General features: G+C 41.5%; 1 protein-coding gene across 1 annotated transcript in view; it reads left to right on the top strand.

Annotated features, from left to right (window-relative positions):
* Nucleotides 1-19,833, top strand: part of col13a1 (collagen, type XIII, alpha 1) — a 116,590-nt gene extending 96,757 nt beyond the window's left edge. The window contains exons 30-40 of the mRNA XM_054749954.2: nucleotides 83-124; nucleotides 200-250; nucleotides 1,135-1,161; nucleotides 1,245-1,331; nucleotides 3,294-3,329; nucleotides 7,775-7,828; nucleotides 7,912-7,965; nucleotides 10,950-10,985; nucleotides 14,882-14,968; nucleotides 19,458-19,496; nucleotides 19,608-19,833. Of these exons, the coding sequence (XP_054605929.2) occupies nucleotides 83-124; nucleotides 200-250; nucleotides 1,135-1,161; nucleotides 1,245-1,331; nucleotides 3,294-3,329; nucleotides 7,775-7,828; nucleotides 7,912-7,965; nucleotides 10,950-10,985; nucleotides 14,882-14,968; nucleotides 19,458-19,496; nucleotides 19,608-19,610 (516 nt within the window). The 3' untranslated portion in view covers nucleotides 19,611-19,833. The remainder of the gene's footprint in view (nucleotides 1-82; nucleotides 125-199; nucleotides 251-1,134; nucleotides 1,162-1,244; nucleotides 1,332-3,293; nucleotides 3,330-7,774; nucleotides 7,829-7,911; nucleotides 7,966-10,949; nucleotides 10,986-14,881; nucleotides 14,969-19,457; nucleotides 19,497-19,607) is intronic.
* The last annotated feature ends 1,860 nt before the right edge of the window (nucleotides 19,834-21,693 follow it).

The raw sequence follows: 21,693 nt of genomic DNA, 5'->3' as shown, positions 1-21,693 counted from the left end.
CTGCATGGGGTGGCCTGTTGTGTGAAGAAAGATTGGAAATTTTGTTGTGACTGATCACTGATCAGCTGTCTCATTGTCACAGGGTCCTAAAGGTGAACCAGGGGATGGGGGACGAGCAGAAATGGTACGGACCTGTCACAAACCTTCACGTTGACCCATAGAACATGTTTGATGTTTGTTTGTTTGTTTCTGTTTGTAGATCTACGGTCCTCCTGGACCTCCAGGGCCTCCAGGACCTGTTGGACCAGTCGTAAGTCCAAAACACCGTTCAAATATCAATATTCTGACTTTTATTAAAACAATCCCAGAGCTAAGTCAACAAATGGAATTATAACCTGTGTAACACTTTCTTCAGACCTGGAGTCAAACATTTAAAGACCTTCCAGGGGCCAAAAGGTCTCATGATTAAGCTTTAGGACCCCAAAAATACCTTAAAGAAACATTTAATGTCGTTAAAACAGCCTTTTATCAAATAATAAAATCAGTTGGATTAAATCTGCTATGAAACCACGCTCTGCAGCTCTGGATTCACTCAAGTGTTTGGATCTTAATCTTCTCTCCTTTATTCCAGACGTTCCACTTCCCTCATCAGATCAATAGTTTAAACAAAAATCATTCCATGGTTTCATTTCCTTCCATCAGTGTTTCCGGTTCCACCTACAGAAAACGCCTGGCTCTGCAGTTTCCCAGTTCGGTTGAAAAAATAAAAAACTCAAAAATCAACATCACAATGAGATCATTCTCTCATCAGGTTGGAAGCTCCGGGTTTGGATGAGAAGATCTGGATGTAACCAGATGAGATCAGAGACAATAAGACCGTTTAGGTCACAAAAGGTTTTAGCAAGAAAATCAGACATTCAGGTGTTGGTTATGCATTTGGTTGTGGTCCGTACGGATGTTAGGCCCAACCTCCTGTGATGCGTTTAGGGAAATACCAAAGGAAGAAGACTGAACTCTGTTGGATTGTGTCGACATCAGAGAGAGAAGAGGAAAACAAAAACTTGACAGCTGATTTTTAACGCTTGTGCTTCTGTTCATCCACCTTTAATAACACATCCTGAATAAGGATAAAACTATAATACTGACTTTATTGACTTGAGCTCCCGCTAATCACTCTGTTCTTGTTCCATCTAGGGATCTCAAGGAGCTTCTGGGCCGAAGGTGAGACTCTGCCATTGAAACACTGAAGTTTGGGCCGTCTTTAGGAAATCTGAAGGTCAGCATTCTGTTTTGATGTTTTCCAGGGAGAACCGGGAATCGGGATGAAAGGAGAGAAGGGAGCGTCGGGTCACAAAGGTGATAAAGGAGACCGAGGTCATCTTGGACTTCCTGTAAGTTCCTGATTTCCGTTCAGTTACAAACTCATACAAAAATAATTTCTAAAAATGTTCTGGTTTGATCCTAAAGTTGGGAATTGAACTCACTCTTCTGTTGATTAATTATTTCAAAGCTACTTTAAATTATTAAATGTTATTTTAAGCTTTACATTTTTTTTCAAGTTTTTAGAAAATATTTTAGATTACAGAGCTTTGATAGCTGAGCAGCAGCTTACCACTGCACTCTGAGGGCCGACTTCCTGGTTACAGACTTCCTGGTTATGGACTTCCTGGTTACAGACTTCCTGGTAGTAGACTTCCTGGTTACAGACTTCCTGGTAGTAGACTTCCTGGTTATAGACTTCCTGGTTGTAGACTTCCTGGTTACAGACTTCCTTGTAATAGGCTCAGTCTCAATACTCGCACTTCCACCCTTGCACGCTTCAATTGCGCCATCCCGACTAGGGGGTGTGAGCGCATAGTGTTCTGATTCTTAAGTGCGGAAATTGATCACCCCCCTTTTGCATCCTTGATTCGCACTTCACCCAAGTCTGCAGCAATGCGGACTTGGGTGAAGGGGATTACCCACAATCCATCTGTGCAGGAGAAAAGGCTCAAGTTCCTTTTCTGAAAATGTGTATTTTCTAATGAAATTGGTTGATTTTAGGACGATTAGTTGTAGTGATGTCCCAATACGATACTGATATCAATCAGATGTGATATCAGCACAGCTCATACGTGTACCTATTTTATAGTGTGGAATGTATGAAAGGCTTGATCAAGTGATATTACTCAATTGGAGAACAAGAGCCAATAACAGTAATTATGGAAAAACAAATGGCATTTTTTTCTTAACCAGTGGTTGCAAAAATGGAGACCTTAATGGTCTGCTTATATCGGCGATTTTTGCTGCCTCCGATATAATCTGATACGCTGTTTTTGGGCCGATATCGAATAACTTCCGATATTGAAATTGGACATCCCTAATTAGTTGATGCTCTAAAACTTTAAGACAAAGCAGCAATAAATATAAATGTATTTCAAATAACTGCTTGGCTGTTTGTTTAAAAGTTGTTAATAAAGGTTTTTGAAAAAAGTCTCACAGCGGCCAGCATCTCTGCATGCGTTGCGATCGATGACGTCTCCCCGTCTCAATTCTGCAATTATTTGCACACTTGTGTACTACACACTCGAAGCCTTACAGCACACTTTCTCCAAGTGCACTTTGCTGAAGTCCGCAGTGTGAGTATTGAGATTGGGCCGTAGACTTCCTTGTTATTGACGTCCTGGTTCCAGACCTCACACTAGGCCCCCTGTACATTGTGGCCAATGATCTGAGCAGCAGAGGTAACGAGTGTACGAGTATTTAGCTCAGAGAGGTTGTGTGGACCAAGACCGTTTAAAGGCCTAAAACTCTTAAGACATTTCTGCTATAGTTCAGAAACATGTTGAGTATTTTAATGATAAAAAACACATTGTTGATGTGTTTTTGATGAAGTTTTGTTGTTAGAAACAGACGAGTTAATCATCTGTCCAGCGAGTCGTAGATGCAGCGGTTACCTGCTGCTGAAGCGTTGGATCTCCTGAGACCCAGATATGACTGAGAACTTTCACCAGCATGTGTATTGAAGTAACCCAAGTAGTAACACATAGTTTGGTTAATTCTGTCCCTGATGAGTGGCGTTAGGTTTATCATTAGCATGTTTAGATGATGTTCTCTCTGTTTCGGCATTTTTAGATGCTTTATTGTAAGAACATCCAACAGTCAGCGTGTCGAACTTCTTCTTTGACCACTTCCTGTTACTCACTAGCTCCACCTCCACCACCCTGCATTTGTCATCATGTGAATGTGTTGTTAAATTCACTGGAGTCACAGCTTCACTCACCCCCCACCCCACCCCACCCCCCCCCCCTTTCCTCACCCTCCCTCCCACCATCTCCATCATCTCTGCTCTCTAAATGTACAACACTGTCCAGGGGGCTCATGGGTTAGACGGCAGACCCGGTCCAGTGGTGAGTGGTTCCAGTCCCCTAACTCCCTCCTCCTCCTCCTCCTCTTCCTCCTTCCTGTCACCTCCCATGCCTTGCTTCATGTTTGCTATGTCTGCTTGTCCCGTCTGCTTTTTATTTTTTCTTTTGTCTTTTTTTCCCAAATCAAGACGATTAGTGAGGACAGAACCGTCGAGGGTTCTGTTGGACAAAAACAGAACCTGAAGATTTTCTAAATCTACTTCATGTTCCTTCACTGGGTTCCAGTTAAACTACCAGCTGTGCTTTATACCAACAAATACACATAATACCTCCACAAACCTTCAAAAACAAACAATAAAACTTTATTCAGGCAACAAATGTCTAGTAGGATTTTACTAGTGCTTCAGATCGATAATCAGATGTTTGCAGAGTATATCCTCCCATTGTATTAATCCTAATTAAACCATCCCAGAGTGGTGGTGGTGTTTATGGTTATTAAGTTAAAACCACCTGTTTAATTAGCGATTTGCAGCCTTTTATGGTTGAAGCTGAGGTAAACCTGACGCTCACACGATTAGCTGGTTTGGTTTGAATTTCGATCTAAATAATTAAAACAGCTTAAAAATAAAAGATTAAAGGAATATTTCTGTTTGAATTTAATACAAGTCACTAAAATAACTAATTTAGAAGAAACTTAAAACCTAAACGCAACATGTTACACAAACATGTGAAAATTGTTTTCCTATTTTCAGATAAGAATGTCTCCTAAATATCCTTCTAGTGTTCTACAGCCCCCCAAGGCACTGTACAACACAGTCACTCACCCATTCATAGTGATGGACGCGAGTGCCACCAGTCCGTCCACCCACCAGCAGGCAAGGCGGGTTAATTCAATTCAATTCTATTTATAAAGCGCCAAATCACGACAAGAGTCGTCTCAAGGCACTTCACATAATAAACATTCCAATTCAGGTCAGTTCATTAAGCCAATCAGAAAAAATGTTTCCTATATAAGGAACCCAGCAAATTGCATCAAGTCACTGACTAGTGTCAGTGACTTTACAGCAATCCTCATACTAAGCAAGCATATAGCGACAAGGGAGAGGAAAACTCCCTTTTAACAGGAAGAAACCTCCAGAGAATCCTGGCTCAGTATAAGCAGCCATCCTCCACGACTCACTGGGGATCGAGAAGACAGAACAGACACGCACACACACACACACACACACACACCAAGCAATGTGTCCATGGTTACACTGTGATTGCTCAGTAAATATTCTATTTGGCGAGAGATAAACTTTATTTTATTTATCCTAGTGAATCTATTGTTAAATGGGTAAACTAGCAGTAGCACATCCAACGTCAAGGAAACAAAAAGTTATTATCAGGAGAGGGAGAAAGTTTAAGTGGTTAGTAGCAGTGTGCTAGTCGATGGCCCCCTCCATGAGGTTACCACAGCTCACCAGAACATCACCGTAGCTTCCTCTGGGGAGAAAAACACTTAGAGAAAAAATAAAGTTAATAGCTGAAGTAGCAGGAAATAATACAGTTAAAGAGCAGATTGGAGAAGAAAGTAGTAGAGTGTGAAAAGGGGTCTGTGTGTCCTCCAGCAGTCTAAGTCTATAGCAGCATAACTACAGAGATAACTCTGGATAACCTAGCCTTTTTAGATGGAGGCATGTTGGAGGCAGGGCAAGGGAGAGCCGCCGTTACCGACTGTACACTCCACCTCCCTCTACTCCCCTACTTGTCCAGATCTAGGCTAACATCAGATTTTGACCATAAGCCCTATCAAATAAAACTGTTTTGAGCCTATTCTTAAAAGTACACAAAGTGTCTGCCTCACGGACTAACACTGGGAGCTGGTTCCACAGGAGAGGAGCCTGATAACTAAAAGATCTGTTTCCCATCCTAATTTTAGATATTCTGGGAACCACCAGTAAACCTGCAGTCTGAGAGCGAAGTGCTCGGTTAGGAACAGATGGAACAATCAGATCACTGATGTATGATGGAGCTTAATTATTAAGAGCTTTATATGTGAGAAGAAGGATCTTAAAATCTATTCTGAATTTAACAGGCAGCCAATGTAGGGAAGCTAAGACAGGAGAGATATGATCTCTCTTTTTAATTCTCATCAGAACTCTAGCTGCAGCATTTTGGACAAGCTGAAGACTTTTAACTACATTCTGTGGACTTCCTGAGAGTAATGAATTACAGTAATCCAGTCTTGATGTAATAAATGCATGAACTAGTTTTTCAGCATCACTCCTGGAAAGGATGCTTCTAATCTTAGCAATATTCCGAAGGTGGAAAAAGGAAATCCTACAAACATTATTAACCTGGGATTTGAATGACATGTCCTGGTCGAAGATAACACCAAGGTTCCTTACTTTGTTCTCGAGACTAATTTCAGGTCAGGTGATTGACTAAGCAATTTCCTTTTTCTGGATTTCTGGTCCAAAGATGAGAACTTCCGTCTTGTCTTCATTTAAAAGCAAAAAGTTTAGAGTCATCCAATTTTTTTATGTCCTCAAGACAAGCCTGTAATCTACCTAACCGATTAGGTTCATCAGGGTTAATGGATAAATATAACTGAGTATCGTCAGCATAACAGTGGAAGTTTATCCCATGCTGTCTAATGATTTTACCAATTGGGAGCATATATATAGTAAAAAGAATTGGTCCAAGCACTGAACCTTGTGGTACTCCACAAGTAACCCTGGAGTATGAAGAAGATTTGTCATGTACATTTACAAAATTAAATCTATCAGACAGGTAGGATTTAAACCAGCCTAGCGCTGTTCCTTTGATCCCTACAACATGTTCAAGCCTTTCTACAAAAACATTGTGATCAATTGTGTCAAAAGCAGCACTGAGATCTAACAAGACTAGAACAGACACAAGATTCTTATCTGAGGCCATGAGAATATCTTTTGTAACTCTCACTAATGCAGTTTCAGTGCTGTGATACTCTCTTAAACCATACTGAAATTCCTCAAACAGAGCATTAGTGTTTAAATGCTCACATACTTGGATGGCCACTATTTTCTCCAGGACTTTGGATAAAAATGGAATGTTAGATATTGGTCTAAAATTCATTGGATCATCTGGATCCAGACAAGGCTTCTTAAGTAAATGTTTGATTACAGCAACCTTAAATTCCTGTGGTACGTATCCATTTACTACGGATAGATTGATTATACATAGAATGGGGACAGTTACCAAAGGAAATGCCTCTTTGAATAATTTGGTTGGGATTGGATCCAAAATGCAAGTTGAAGGTTTAGATGAAGCTAATATTTTTGATAACTCTGAAAGCTCAACTGGATCAAAACGGTTCAAACACAGATGAGGTTCTACAGTCACCTCTGATGCTGCCTCACTTACTGAGGAAGAAGAAATTGCATTAGGGAGGATGCTAATGATTTTGTTTCTAATAGAATTAATTTTACTTGTGAAAAATCTCATAAAGTCATTACTGCTGAGGGCTAAGAGAATAGATTGTTCAGAGCTATGATTCTGTGTAAGTTTGGCAACATATTCTTGCTTTAAGTGGTTAATTAATACTAAACTACTAGTAATTAGGTATGAACAACATCTGACTTTAGAATGGGGAACATGTTCTTGCTTACAAGTGGTTAATTGATTGTTGTTTAGGCTCTATTAACATGTGGAGTTTGGTGTTTATTTACATACCAGAACATAATATTTTTGGTTATTAATGCAGAATAACTGTTCCCCTTGAATTACTTCTTTAAAAGCCACATATTAATTTGAGATAATTAGCATGTGTGTTAATCAGCAACAAACCATTTATTTTCAGTTAACAAACCATTATGAATGGCTTATTTTGATAAAACTCTTAATTTATGGGCTGTTATGTTAGAATAACAGCATTAGTAATAAGCTGTTAATAAGTGCTTAATAATGACTAGTTCAGAATTAGTAGTCCACTAATATGCATATTAATTGGCAGCTAATGAATGGTTAAATTGTGTTCCCTAAACTAAAGTGTTGCTGATTTTTCCAACTCAGTCGCTTAGATTTAACGCTCGACCTCATCCACCTAAACGATCAGTAATGACCTTTGATGTAAACAAAGTGGGATTTTACTTTGCTCCTGTGTTCAGTCCTGCCAGATCTCTTTCCTTTTTCCTGGTTCTGCTGATTCTGGACCAGCAGCAGAATGGAAAACTCACAGCTGCATGACTTCTCCTCCAAATGCCTGAAGATCCAAGATCTTTTCTCCAATCCTGATCTCTGCCTTCTCAAACCAAAACCACAACTATTCACTCTCTTTTCATTCTGCTTCATTTTTACTTGCTAGTAGCTCAACAAGCTTTATTATTATCTGATTGGTCTAAAACATAAATGTTAGTGTTCAGTATGAAGCTTGTTGATTTACTGATTTGATCTTTTTCATGATTATTTTTCTATTAGACTCATTTATTATTCTCAGGTATTTATGTGTCTTTCCTGGTTTTTAGGGTCTAATAGGACCAGCAGGTGTACCCGGGCCCGCCGGACCAAAAGGAGAGAGGGTCAGCAACTGTTTCATAAAAGTTTTACATTTTGAAATAGAAGTTAGATTATTATATTTGTGTGATTGGATTTGTTGCTACAGGGTGAAAAGGGTGATGCAGGACTACCAGGACCAATCGGGCCACAGGGCATCCCTGTAAGTCTGAATCTGTGCATGCGTTGAACAGCATTTACAGCCGGAGTGACCATTACATTAAATGTGTTAAGGTTTGGACAGCTAACCAAAAGTTTATTGATTATTTTTAACTGTGTAGGGTCGATCATAATGTAAAAAGCTGTTCCAGCTAGCTAGATTTTCAGGAAAAACTATCAAAAGGCCCAACCCCCTTTGTTGAGGCACCGCACCCAAAGTCACACCTCCAGAATACAAGAGAACATGAGACACGACGGATTCTTTCCATCGACCACAAAACATTACATTATCTCACTTGTTGCTTGCACCTTTCCTGCTATAATCCCTAGCCTAGCGCACCTCCAGGTTTCTGACGGACTCCGGTCCAAAACTCTCCTGACTGAAAGTTTGAGAGAAGTCAGTGGGACCTAGACCAGAGATCCAGCAGGGAGAACTGAGCTTATTACGTTAGAAACTCACTCCACTACTTTCACTCAAGCTACGTAACCATATAACACTTAAGTGTGCTAGCTAATGCAGCTGACCTGGCTCGGGTTTCACTTCCTGTTCAGCTGCTCCTAAAAAGAGATTGGTGCACAAACAGGGTAATGTGCAGAGGGGGGAGGGGCGGTCCGAGGGCAGTTTGATGGATCTGTATTTAATCATTAAGAATGGGACGTTTTCCTATACAAATGTGTGTCAGAGCAATTACATTTATTCATTTTTATGAGGTTGTCATCAATCTTTGAAGAGCTTTTCAAGCATTGTGACAAAAATGCTCTAGAAATGCATGTTTATAGGCTACACTGTAAAAAGAATAACCTCACTTAAATAAATAAAAGAAATGAAAATATTTGATTATGCAGAAACTAAATGCATTCACTTAATATGACCTGATATTTCTCTGTTGATGTAAACCATGTTACTCCACTTGACCAAGCCTTCATTCTTTGACTTGATCCAAATAAATTTCTTAACATAGCACATTTTAACTATTGAACCAACTTAATGTATTTACATTCAACCAAATTAACATGACTTAACATGGTTGTGTTGACACCCGCTAATTAACTTGCATATCATCTACCTATAATGTTACAGCAGCGACAGTAGCAGCTAACTCATGTCTCAAACACCTGCTAACAGCACTAAACACATGGAGCTGATTCCAGAAGTCTGAGTGTAAAACCCCACCTGATATAGAAGAGCAGAATGGCACAGCGGTGTCATTCCTCTGACTGACAGGTGTTAAAACATGAAGGAGGGGGTTACATAAGAAACACGATAGTGGGTTTCTTAGGTGTGTTCTTGCTGTGTCGTATTTCTAATTCCATGCTGTAGTTCATTTTTAAAACACAGAACAGTTTTGTTACCTGTTTTCCCGCATGGGGGAAAACAGGTAACAAAACTGTTCTGTGTTTTAAAAATGAACTACAGCATGGAATGATAGTGGGTTTAAAATGGGTTTAATTGTTATAAAAGGTTCTAAAAGCAAGTGCAAACAGATGAAAAGCATTATTAAAATAATGCCAAACAAAAACTAAACTCTCAAAAAGGTTCAAACTTTGTTAAAGGTTTTACCAAAACTGAAGGTGTTTAAGGCCAAAGTCAATCAAATTGCATCAAACCAAGTTAACCTTTAAACAATATCAAAAGATTCATCTGGATCATCTAAGAGCTTTAAGAACTCTGTTAAATTCATCAAAACGAAGGCATTGAAACCAAACTCTAAGGCCTGGAGGACAGCAGAACCCTCCACTGCTGCCTCCCAGACTGCTGTAAGCTCTGCCTTTTTACCCCAGGTGTGGGTCATCAGCAGGATTCAGCTCAGCTGTGCTCCTCAGCAGCCTGGAGGAGAGGAGGGGCGGTGTATGGCTGATCACCGGGTCTGGGTGATCCTGACTTCTGCATCCAAATGGCCAGGCTGGTGGCCATGACAGACGTCCTCACTTACGGTGCCAACATGTCGTATCAAGTAACGGCACATTTGCAACAGCGAATGAAGTAATAACTGAGGACAACACAGCCCCCTCAAAATAAACATCTATTTGTACACCCCCAAATAGAAGAAAATAATTAAGAGCGTGATTACCCACAATGCACCTCACCCACTGCTGCTCCCACGGGTGCTCAGGTGCAAATCTCATTAGACTCAAATTAGAAACATTATCTGCTGAACATGAACAGAAATGTACGCTTTGAGTTGATGTAAATGGATGTTTAGTTCAAATCAAAAGTGATGATTTAAAATGCAAAAAGAAAAAGTTTCACAATTAAATCTATTTTCTTTATTCTGTTCTAAATAGAAGTAACTAGACTGAATAAAAAGCTGCATGTTGGACTTTTTTGAGTGTATGTTATTATTGCTGGGCTGCGCAGTGGTGCAGTGGTTAGAGCTGTTGCCTTGCAGCAAGAAGGTCCTGGGTTCGATTCCCGGCCTGGGATCTTTCTGCATGGAGTTTGCATGTTCTCCCTGTGCTTGAGTGGGTTATCTCCGGGTTCTCCGGCTTCCTCCCACAGTCCAAAAACATGACTGTTAGGTTGATTGGTCTGTCTAAATTGTCCATAGGTGTTTGTGTGTGTGTGTGTGTGTGTGTGTGTGTGTGTGTGTGTGTGTGTGTGTGTGTGTGTGTGTGTGTGTGATTGTTTGTTCTGTGTGTCTCTGTGTTGCCCTGCGATGGACTGGCTCTCTGTCCAGGGTGTACCCAGGCTGATTGCCCATTGACTGCTGGAGATAGGCACCAGCCCCCCCTGCGACCCTACGTGGACAAGCGGGTTCAGACAAAAAAATCTGACTTAAAAAGCAGTTTCATGTTATAAAGATGTTATTTTTTAAGTCATCATATTGGATTTTAAAGTTTTTGTCTAAATTTGGTCAAATTTTCTAATCAAACCAACACAGTTTTGTTGTCATTCTTTAAATAAGATGATTTAAAAATGTTGGAAATCTGATTTGTCCTAAACAGAAACTGAGATCCTAAAGCTGTTTGTATTATTTCTCTTTCCAGGGTTTAGTGGGACCACAAGGCTTTAAAGGAAATCGGGTAAGAACCCACCAGCATGGATTTAGCTATGATGATAGTGGTAGAAGCAGGATCTCCATGTGGCATGTGAACATTTATCATATATCTATAGTTGTGCAGCCCATCGATGGTGGATGCCGCTCCCACATGCTAGCTTACAGTTTAAAGAGCTGCAAATGAATAAAACAAATGTTTACTCTGAAATTATGCATGATTATGAATCATATTAAGATGTCTTTGCCTTTCTGGGGCAAATCGCTTGTTTTGCAGTGGCTTTGTTTTAAATCTGATGATAAACTTAGTGATCCATACGGTCAAACCTCCAGAACCAAACTTTGTGTTCGGTTTAAACTTGAAATAAAACAGCCCTGCAAAATAATCCCAGGGTTCTTCCATGTTGTCGTCTATCCGATAATCACACCCTTCCTTGAAGAATGTTCTCCATTTCCATCTCATTAACCATTTTCCCTCCCATCTTGTTTCGTGAGTGCTCTCAGCACGTTCAACTGGCTTTGATCTGAGCTCGATACGAGCTGGAGCCTGTTGAAGCTGTGAGATGGAGTTGCTGTTTTTACTCTTTCCTGTCTTCCTTTGTTTCCGCAGGTCTTCCTATCCCCTTTTCCCTCCCTTCACCTTGTTCTGTGGCCTGTGGCTGTTTTTGCAGCGGTTGCCCTCTCTCCCTGCTGCTGTTCCTCCTCCTGCATTCTAATGTAGTCCTGGTTTAATCTTCCTCCCTTCGCTCCCTCTCTAACACGACTACCTTGCTAATCCCTCCTACCCCTGTACCTTTACACCTACGTCAGGTCATGTTATTATTCTCCTCTCTTACATGTAATCTCTGTTTTCTTCATCAGAACCAAGCAGCTTCTGGTCTTAATGAGCAGCTGTCCTTTTACTATTGTCCATTTCTGCTAACTAGCGATTCAGTTAGCGGAACAAGCACTTCCCACCTCCGCTTTACTCCAAGTGTAGCAGAAAAAGAAGCTCATCTTATTCTTTGTGGATTCTGAATCTGAACATGAGAAGCAGGAATTAAACTGCTATAATCCACTTTATGCTGGACATGACAGAGGCTTCCTATAGCCTCCCCTGTGTGACTCGAACAGAATTTACACACCCTTAACACATTTTTTTAGTTTTAGAGGACACCCACTAGAGGTTTGATAAAACAAAAACATTGCTGGCACACATTTGTCTTTTATGGTCTTTGGCTTCAGTTTTGATTAAATATTGATCTGTCGCTCACTCGCATGATGTTTTTCTAGTGCTAAATAAAGTCAGACAGATGATTCACTGTGGTGATCCCTGAAGGGGAAAGCCCAAAGAGAAATAAAAATAAATGAAACTAACAATTCATTCAGTCAGACTGACGGAGTTCAGGGTGAAATCCCTGACCCGTCTCTCTCCCAGCTCGTCCTGGGCGCCTCACCAGGGAGGACAGAAATGAGCTTTGGGTTCTCTCAGTTACTAGAAAATCCCCAGAGGAAGAAAACCTCCTCAGCTAACTCCTGTTGATGATGAGGAGCATCGGCTCTTCCTGAATGTCCTCTACGACTGAGACCACCCATGGAGGAAGGATCTGGGGCTCAAAACTCATGACCCCATACAGGGGAGAGCTGAATCATAGATGCATCAGTGTTTTCCAGCTCAGCTCCTGAAAAATGGCAGATCAGAGCAACTACCTCATTACTACAGACAAAGCCCTGGTCTGTAGGTCCAGCTCTCCCTTCTTCCTGTCGTCACTCACATGTTTGGTCCCGTCTGCATGAAGCAAAGACTCCCTCTCAACTAAAAGATAGCAGCCCTCTGTATTCATGTTAAAAATGATGAAGAGGAGCTGATTTTCCCCACTTCTTCTCACTTGTCTAAAACCCAGACCATGGATTGAACATAATCTGCAGAGAACTGACATGAAACCCTAAGTTTCCCAAACCAGTCATCATCTTCTCCATGACCTCACTTTGAGATCCATCAGCCTCACAGATGGCATTAGAAAGAGGAAACACACGCTGGGATTAAATTCAACTGGTCCAAGAATGTTCACATAGCTGTTGCCTCAGTTGTACCAGACAGCCCTTAAAACTGACCCTGAGTCTCCACATCTGTGCAGCAAAATACTTAGTCATTGTGATGGACACCACCATGAAGGACTTAGTCAGTGTGATGGACACCACCATGGAGGACTTGTTCAGTGTGATGGACACTACCATGAAGGACTTGTTCAGTGTGATGGACACCACCATGGAGGACTTGTTCAGTGTGATGGACACCACCATGAAGGACTTGGCCAATGTCATGGACACCACCATGGAGGACTTGTTCAGTGTGATGGACACCACCATGAAGTACTTGGCCAATGTCATGGACACCACCATGAGGGACTTGTTCAGTGTGATGGACACCAACCACCATGAAGGACTTGGTCAATGTGATGGACACCAACCACTATGGAGGACTTGGTCATTGTGATGGACACCACCATGAAGGACTTGGTCATTGAGATAGACACACCACCATGAAGGACTTGGCCAATGTGATGGACGCCACCATGAAGGACTTGTTCAGTGTGATGGACACCAACCACCATGGAGGACTTGGTCATTGTGATGGACACCACCATGAAGGACTTGGTCAATGTGATGGACACCACCATGAAGGACTTGGCCAGTGTGATGGACGCCACCATGAAGGACTTGTTCATTGTGATGGACACCGCCATGGAGGACTTGGTCATTGTGATGGATATCACCATGAAGGACTTGGTCATTGAGATAGACACACCACCATGAAGGACTTGGCCAATGTGATGGATGCCACCATGAGGGACTTGTTCAGTGTGATGGACACCAACCACCGTGAAAGACTTGGTCAATGTGATGGACACCAACCACTATGGAGGACTTGGTCATTGTGATGGACGCCACCATGAAGGACTTGTTCAGTGTGATGGACACCAACCACCATGGAGGACTTGGTCAATGTGATGGACACCATCCACTATGGAGGACTTGGTCATTGAGATAGACACACCACCTTGAAGGACTTGGTCAATGTGATGGACGCCAACATGAAGGACTTGTTCAGTGTGATGGACGCCAACCACCATGGAGGACTTGGTCAATGTGATGGACGCCACCATGAAGGACTTGTTCAGTGTGATGGACACCAACCACCATGGAGGACTTGGTCAATGTTATGGACACCATCCACTATGGAGGACTTGGTCATTGAGATAGACACACCACCTTGAAGGACTTGGTCAATGTGATGGACGCCACCATGAAGGACTTGTTCAGTGTGATGGACGCCAACCACCATGGAGGACTTGGTCAATGTGATGGACACCACCTTGAAGGACTTGGTCAATGTGATGGACAACACTGTGGAGAACTTGGAAGCAAGAAAAGCCTACATAAAAAAGCATGGTGGCATATTTATATTTATTTCATCAGAAATTATGTGAGCATCTTTTATGCCCTAATCCCAGATGATGCTGAGATTATTCTGCCTCCTTTAAATGATCCAAAACACATACATTTAGCTGTGATTGATGAAGTGCACTGGTTTGCCTAGGAATAACCCTCATCACGTTATTTACGTGAATTTTATTGGGATTAAGTCAGATTATTATTAAGGGTTATAGCTGTAATTCCACCATGTCCAGGGTTTAGTAACAAACTGCTCAGTAGATAAGTGATGGTTTTGACCTCTCCACTCTAACTCCCTCTACTCACACCTCTTCTTTACTAAAACTGATGTTCAAATCAATATTTTCTTGAACATAAAATGCAAAACAAATTAGTAATTCATTAGATTATTACTTCTCAAATTGTCTAAATTAAACCTACAGATATGTTTGCTTTTGTGTGGCTTAATGAGGAGGATCACCGTTTTTCTCAATACGCTGTTGTTTGCAGGGAGAGAGGGGCAAGAAAGGCGGCAGGGGGGCCAAAGGGGATAAGGGAGACCAAGGAGCACCTGGATTAGATGCCCCCTGTCCGTTGGTATGTCCGTGGTTCCATGTGGACAAACAAGAGACAAAGGGAAGGAGCACTTTTCCCTTCATCTCTTGTGTTTATTCTAAGCCTCAGGATGAGCTGTGGTCCGGTTTTACATCGATGAGTCAAAAGTACAATACTGCTGAACACCGATCAGATCGACGGTGTTTCTGGACCTCAGACCACAGCTCTGACTGAGGACTCTTCCTTCTTTTCAGGATAAAAGACAAACAGGAACCAAACAGCTACTGATGACAGAAGTCTGCTCTCTCTATTTAATTATTTTATTGAGCAAAATAAAAATTTATCCTATAAACCATCTAATGACATATTTAGAGTTCGTCTGAAAATCAGCCGCAGCACTACTGAATGAATGATTTGTCACTGCGGTGAGCTGAGTTCCTGTCTGTCCCAGGTTGTCTCTGCATGTGGAGACAACCTGCAACCAGTCCCACCGAGGAGAGAAGAGGAGCTCCTCCTGTCGTCCTGCAGGAGCAGCAGGAGCAGATTTTAAATGGTTGATTTTATAAACAGGGTTTCCGAGGCTTTAAGGGGGAGAAAGGTGAACCGGGCTTGCCGGGCCTGGATGGGCTGGATGCCCCTTGCCCTGTGGTACGGTGCTTTTTCTTTCCTTCCATCTTCCCAGCATGTCTGTTCTGTCTTTAACACAAAACGAAACATGCATGTGTGCATGAGACTTCTAATTACTGAAACTGATCTTTTTCCACCTGCTCTGTTGAAAATATAATTCAGACCTTTTGTCTGAAGATAAAAAACATTTAGATGAAGTCAGTTAATCACTAAAAATGTCTTTACTAAATCATATTTAATTTAAATCTTTTACTAATTTTTAACCAGAATTAATCAAACTCAGAAAGATTATTATTAGTTTACTCTTACTACATATTTTGCATGAATCATCACCTGTTTCTGCACTCAGGGTTAGGGTTAGGTAATAAAACAGCCAAGCTTTTGGGGGGCCAGACCTGCTGTTTGTGTGGTAACACGTTCTGTTAACTGTAGATTATGCTGCCAAATTCAGTAAAAGCTAAAAAAGGCTTTGGACATGTTACCCCAACAAAGCCTCGAACACAAATGTTTGTTTTTTTACTTATATTTTTACAACTAACTTTGCCCATTAATTTGAAGACACCTGAGATCTTTCTCACAAGGTGGTGGAGGTCAACTTCACTGAGAAACATGATTACGTCTGATTCTGACAGGTCACTCTTGAGTGTTTCATGCAGGCTGAACATGAAAATAGTCTCCTACACCTATCTTCTGCATTAGCTTCTGATAGAAAACAAATGGTGAAACTCTTGGACTCACCCATCTGGACTCACGACAGGGAAGGCTGTTGTTGGTTTAGTCCAGGAAACAGCAGAGAACATCTCTGCTAGTAGAAGCTTACTGTTAACGGTTAATTGCAGCACTGGCATTTGTAATTCGGCAGAGAAAAAGCTCCCAAGTTGTTTAAAGAACTGAAGCCAGTAAACAGGAGCGACCCAGAAGGTATTTCTTCTGCTTCGTGTGAAGCAGGCTAGAGGCTAATGTTGAGCTAACAATGCTAACGGTGAATTAGAAGCAAATGGTTGGCTCTAAAAATAACTCAAGCTACTTTTTCTATTAGCAACAACTGTGTCTGTGTGGAGCAGGTGTCTCATGCCACAGGTGGGGTGCACGGACTGTTTCGCCTCCGTCCGTTGTCCGTTAGAGAGAGGGAGGTTTCAGCATGAGATATTGGAGGTGTGGCGTGTGAAGAGCATCAGATGTGTGTGTCTCTCGCTCAGTGCTATGACTGCAGCAGGTCCGTGTCAGCAAAGGAAATAAACAATGAGCTGCAGACCAGGGTGTGAGTTAACGAACGCTACGCTGACCTTTTTCATTTGCCAAACGCAAACAGGACCGAAGCGTGTTTAACTCAGCGTTCATTTGGCCACTGGTGGAGTTTACTGGTTTTAAGGACTGGTCAGAACAATAGTAAATTTAATGAAAAAAAGTTTTGGTATTGGCGACCAAAATAGCACATCAGGCCACTGAGCAAATGCCTGGCGGTATGAACAGTGCTAGTCCGGCTGTTGCAGCATCTGGTTGATAGTCTCAATGGATCAACCAGACTCAAAGAAGAGACATCAGCCTTGCTTAAATAAATAACAGCTCTACAATACTTTCTCCATTAAACAGTTTAGTTAATCTTTATAACAAAATTCTAGTGGATTGAGCTTGTCTCGTTTTTCCTTTCCTTTTCCTCCATCAACATTTTGCACCTCAAAAATGCAGCAAAGTTAAACCTCCTCATTAGCTGGTTTAAGATTAATCCCAGATCACTAAACTGGTGTTTAAAGTTCTGACGCAACAGGCTCAAATTTAAACTTGGTTTAGTTCAAAAGTTAAACTGATCTTAAAGAGTAAGTCACCCCCTACCAGAGTATTACTCCACTCCCACTTCCTGTTTGAAAAATGCAACAAATGCTGTTGCCTAGCAGACCGAGAGGGCGGAGCCACTAACAAATTCACACACGCAGACTCACAATGACATTGTGACATCATACGGTACCAGCTAACGTTCTAGGGTACCTCTTAGCCAATAGCGGTGGCTGATTTAAATTCAAATGCAGTGCAGTTTTTACCTGACAACGGCACAACACTGACAGTTTTAGGCAGAACATTAAAATTTTTACTGAAATGCACTAAAGTGCAAAACTATTAACTTCACGTGTCTGCAGCACGATTAGACACACATTTTTATAGTTTATCGGAAAAATAAAGTTGGTTTGGGGGTGACTTGCTCTTTAAAGGGGGGGGGGGGGACACCATGAGGATGAACGTAAGTGACGCCACCAACACTGATGATGACTAGAGACATTAGTCGGAACATGTCAGGTAAAAAGCTATTATTTTACTAAACCATGTAAAAAAAGAACAAAGACATGGATTACGAAGATAAACACAGAACAAACGTACAAAAGAAAACACCATGAGTGGAGACTTATTTCAACCAGACTTCCTGTTAGAAAAACACCTGGAAAGAAAAGAGAGTGCGGCACAGAGGTAATGATTGACGGCACCCCCCTTAACCCACCCACCCCCACCCCACGCGCGTGCGCTGGCGGAGTTTCTCAGTCAGAAAAACGAGTTGTTAACGTGCACGAGCACACACAAAGAGCAAACTCACTGCTCAGAAGAGCAGACACAGCAACTGACTGTAGGAAGGAGGATTTCCTGTTCACCACGATCACTCAATCAATCAATCAGTCAATCAATCACTCAATCAATACTTTATTAATCCCAGAGGGAAATTTGAGTTTCAGTACACACAATTCAGAGACCAGACATACATGGGCAAGACACATGACAAGAATTGGTGACTGTGGTCATTCGCAACCCGAGTCGCGCTACCTTAATAGAGGTAAGAGGGTTACATGAGGATTGGTTCAGGTGGAGGGAAAAAAGGGCACTTCAGAGTTACCCTCCACCAGGAGGGCAGCTTTGCTCTGCAAAAAAACACCTCAACAGATATGCAACAGACTTCAGACAACACAACATAACATGAGACTCCAGTAGGAAGGCGGGGGTGGGGGGTGGGGGGGGGGTGGGGGGGGGATCCTGTTTCCCCCAGCGAGAGCAGCCATCTACAACGCTCATCTACTGTACAGTCACAGGTGGGAGGGAGATCTTGGGAGAAGCGCAGAGTACATTAACTCCTACAGATTGATGACCTTGCCAGGCTGAAGTCCACCAATCGGAAGGCGGGTGGGGGGGGGGTCAGGTTTTCACAGCATCTGTCTGCATTCCTTTGTGGGGTTTTTAGTTGCTTGCAGCTCAAGGCTACCAGGGCATCAGATTCAGATAACAAGAATTTGTTTGGGTCAGGCTGAGATAATTTTCCTTTCTGCCTTTAGTCTTTAAACTGATCATTTCCAGTCCTTCAGTGAAGCCAATTTTGGGTTTTTAAACCTGTCCATACCATTCGGTGACTCTCTCCGAGATGACATCCATTTTGTGCACTGATGCCGGTATTGCAGCTAGAACATTGTCCAGCTTACGATTCACCTCGAGTAACGTCCCAGTCTGTGAAGTCTCCACACGGACAGTGCTTTCCATGGGTGCGGGTCGCCCTCCAATCGCTCCCGTCTTCCCAAATTTCCAGAAAACCAGATATCCTCCCACTCCAATCAGGAGAAATCCAGTGATCATCAGACCGAATATCCACACGTCTTCGATGTCCTCAATGGAGAGCTGGGAGAGGCATATGATCTTCCATTCCTTCCAGGAATCCAACATACAATGAAACTTTTGTTACAAAACCATCATTAGAGCCAGGTCTTCATGTCATTTTCTCCTTCAGGAGCTCCGTAGCCAAAGTAAACTTTTTGATTCTTTGTAAGAAATCTAAGTTTCGTGATTTTTGCATTAACATTTTAGTTATTTACTGTCGGGTTTCCTCTGGATGAACCCGTCTGCCTCTCTTGATGTGTCGTTCCTTCTCTTGCAGGGCGAAGACGGCTTGCCTGTCCCGGGATGCTGGAATAAAGTAAGCTTGACTCTGTGATGTTTGGCTTATCAGCTGTTGTTTACGTTTGTCCTAACATCACCCCTGACGTGATCGGAGCTAACACCTGATGTGTTTGTTTTCTCCTTGCAGTGACAGTAACCCTGGACTGACTTGTGTGATTGTAAATAGGATATTTATTTTTTTACTTCTCCTGTTACACATTAAAACTATTCCTTTTAAAAACTCCTAAAAAGATATGATGACTTTTTATGTACAGATTGTTTGTTTTAATACGTGATGCTGATGATGTAACGGATCATTTTTTTTACATCTATGCGTTGTTTTAAAAGGACTGGAAAAGTAAAGATATAAAGGCTCCATATGCATGATATTTGTACATAATGTGGCGTGAATAATACTTATTAACTTATTACATGAAGTTGTTTTGTTCTGATGGACCATGCTGCACTGAGCTGTGGGGCTGGAAAGAAAATGTAATGTTTGCTGTTAAAGCTGTTGTCTGGATTCTCCTCTGACTGATAAAGTGTTAACTAGAAATACACGATATAGATGCTGACCTCATGGACCAGATGCTGAGCTGTTCTATTATTATTATTATTATTATTATTATTATTATTATTATTATTATTATTATTATTATTATTCAAGCGCTGAAGAATACTCTGAATACTTTTGAGATTATGAATATGATATTGGGGGATGTATAGAATTAAAGTTTTATTTTTTTCCAGTAAAAGAAACAGGAAATAACACCGAAAATCTGTTTCAGATCAGTCAGTGACGCCTGATTTAGTTCACTGTCAGAGAATGAGACAGATAGGTGGGCCGGTACCAGGAGGCCCGTTCCCACTATCAGAACGTCCGGATAATTTTATCATATTTTCCCGGCATTAGTGGACCGGACCATTTCAGGGACCAAACAAGTGTCGTTTTATGGTCTATGTACTTGGAGATGGCCTGGTAGAGTCGCTGAGCAGGGCTTGAGGTTGACTCATGTGGATTGGCTGTTATTCAGTAGGAAATGACATCAGCAGACGTTGTCAAGAAAATAAAAGGGCATTAGTAAATATGTAAAAAAAACAGAGTTTCCTCCAGTCGTTGAACACCACTTCTCACGTCACACAAATGTTTCCAGGTGGAGGATCGTTCCTGTGCCGGCACAGTGAGAGTTTAGTTACTCTGGTTAGATTAATTTAGTTAGTTACAAACTTAAACACCAGACAGGATTTTTAATCCACTCTAACCTAAAACTTCATGAAACAAACGGCTCTAAATCTAGTTTGTGAGGTCCGAAGTTTGATTGGTCAACGAGGCCGAGGAGGAGATCAGCAACAATCTTTAAAGTTCAGGAGTAAAAGATCCTGAAAGCTAAACGTTTAGTTGTGCAGCAGGAATGCAACAGCTTTAAATCTGAGCTTAAACCCTTCAGATGGCTTTTATTCTGTCGTTGAATCAACAAACATCAGATGAAGATGTGGTTCTGACTCATTCACCTCGTTAATGTTCTGAGTGACTCTGAGATGAAGGGATGGAGTGAAGCTTGACCCTTAATGCTGCTCTGAACTAAGCTTTGTGTGTTTTTGACTCAAACTGAGATGTTTTCTGTGGATTAAACGTCAACGCCTCGCCAGTTTTCTCATCTTACCTCGCATTAACTCACGCCTTCAACACCAGCTGGCCTCCATGTTGGGTCGGACTGATCGATTCGCTTCAAGCTGTTCATGTGTTCATCCTGATTAACATGATTAAATGTACATTTCTGGTTATTCTGGTTTTGTCATGAATCAAAATGGTCTTATGTTTATTATTATTATTTTTATGCCAGACACTAGAATTTAGCTTGCAGTGATTTCATTATTTTCATGTTTTAACTCTTGTTTTTATCGGGATAACACGCGCATGTGCCGTATTTGTTAACACGCTGTCGTGATCTCAGGGTTTTCCTGTTTTTTCTCTCTCCTGACATCGGCTGTAGAGCAGGAGATTTCGGGTATAATTAAACAGCAGAAACGACTTTTTTAATAATCCGCCTAAACAACCAAAGAGAGGGAGCTGATTTCAGGTAGAAAAACTGTTGACTTCATTGGGTTTCTATCTTTCACTTTCACATTGGCCAGTTTCAGAGCACGTTAGCCTCTAAATGCACTTTTCTGATTGTTTCTGAAGGTGGAAGCTACATCAAGACTTAAATTAAAAATGTGAAGATATCGATTAG

Source organism: Nothobranchius furzeri, chromosome 12 (genome assembly GCF_043380555.1).
Source record: "Nothobranchius furzeri strain GRZ-AD chromosome 12, NfurGRZ-RIMD1, whole genome shotgun sequence".
Lineage (NCBI taxonomy): Eukaryota > Metazoa > Chordata > Actinopteri > Cyprinodontiformes > Nothobranchiidae > Nothobranchius > Nothobranchius furzeri.
This window is presented reverse-complemented; position numbering and strand designations above follow the sequence as displayed.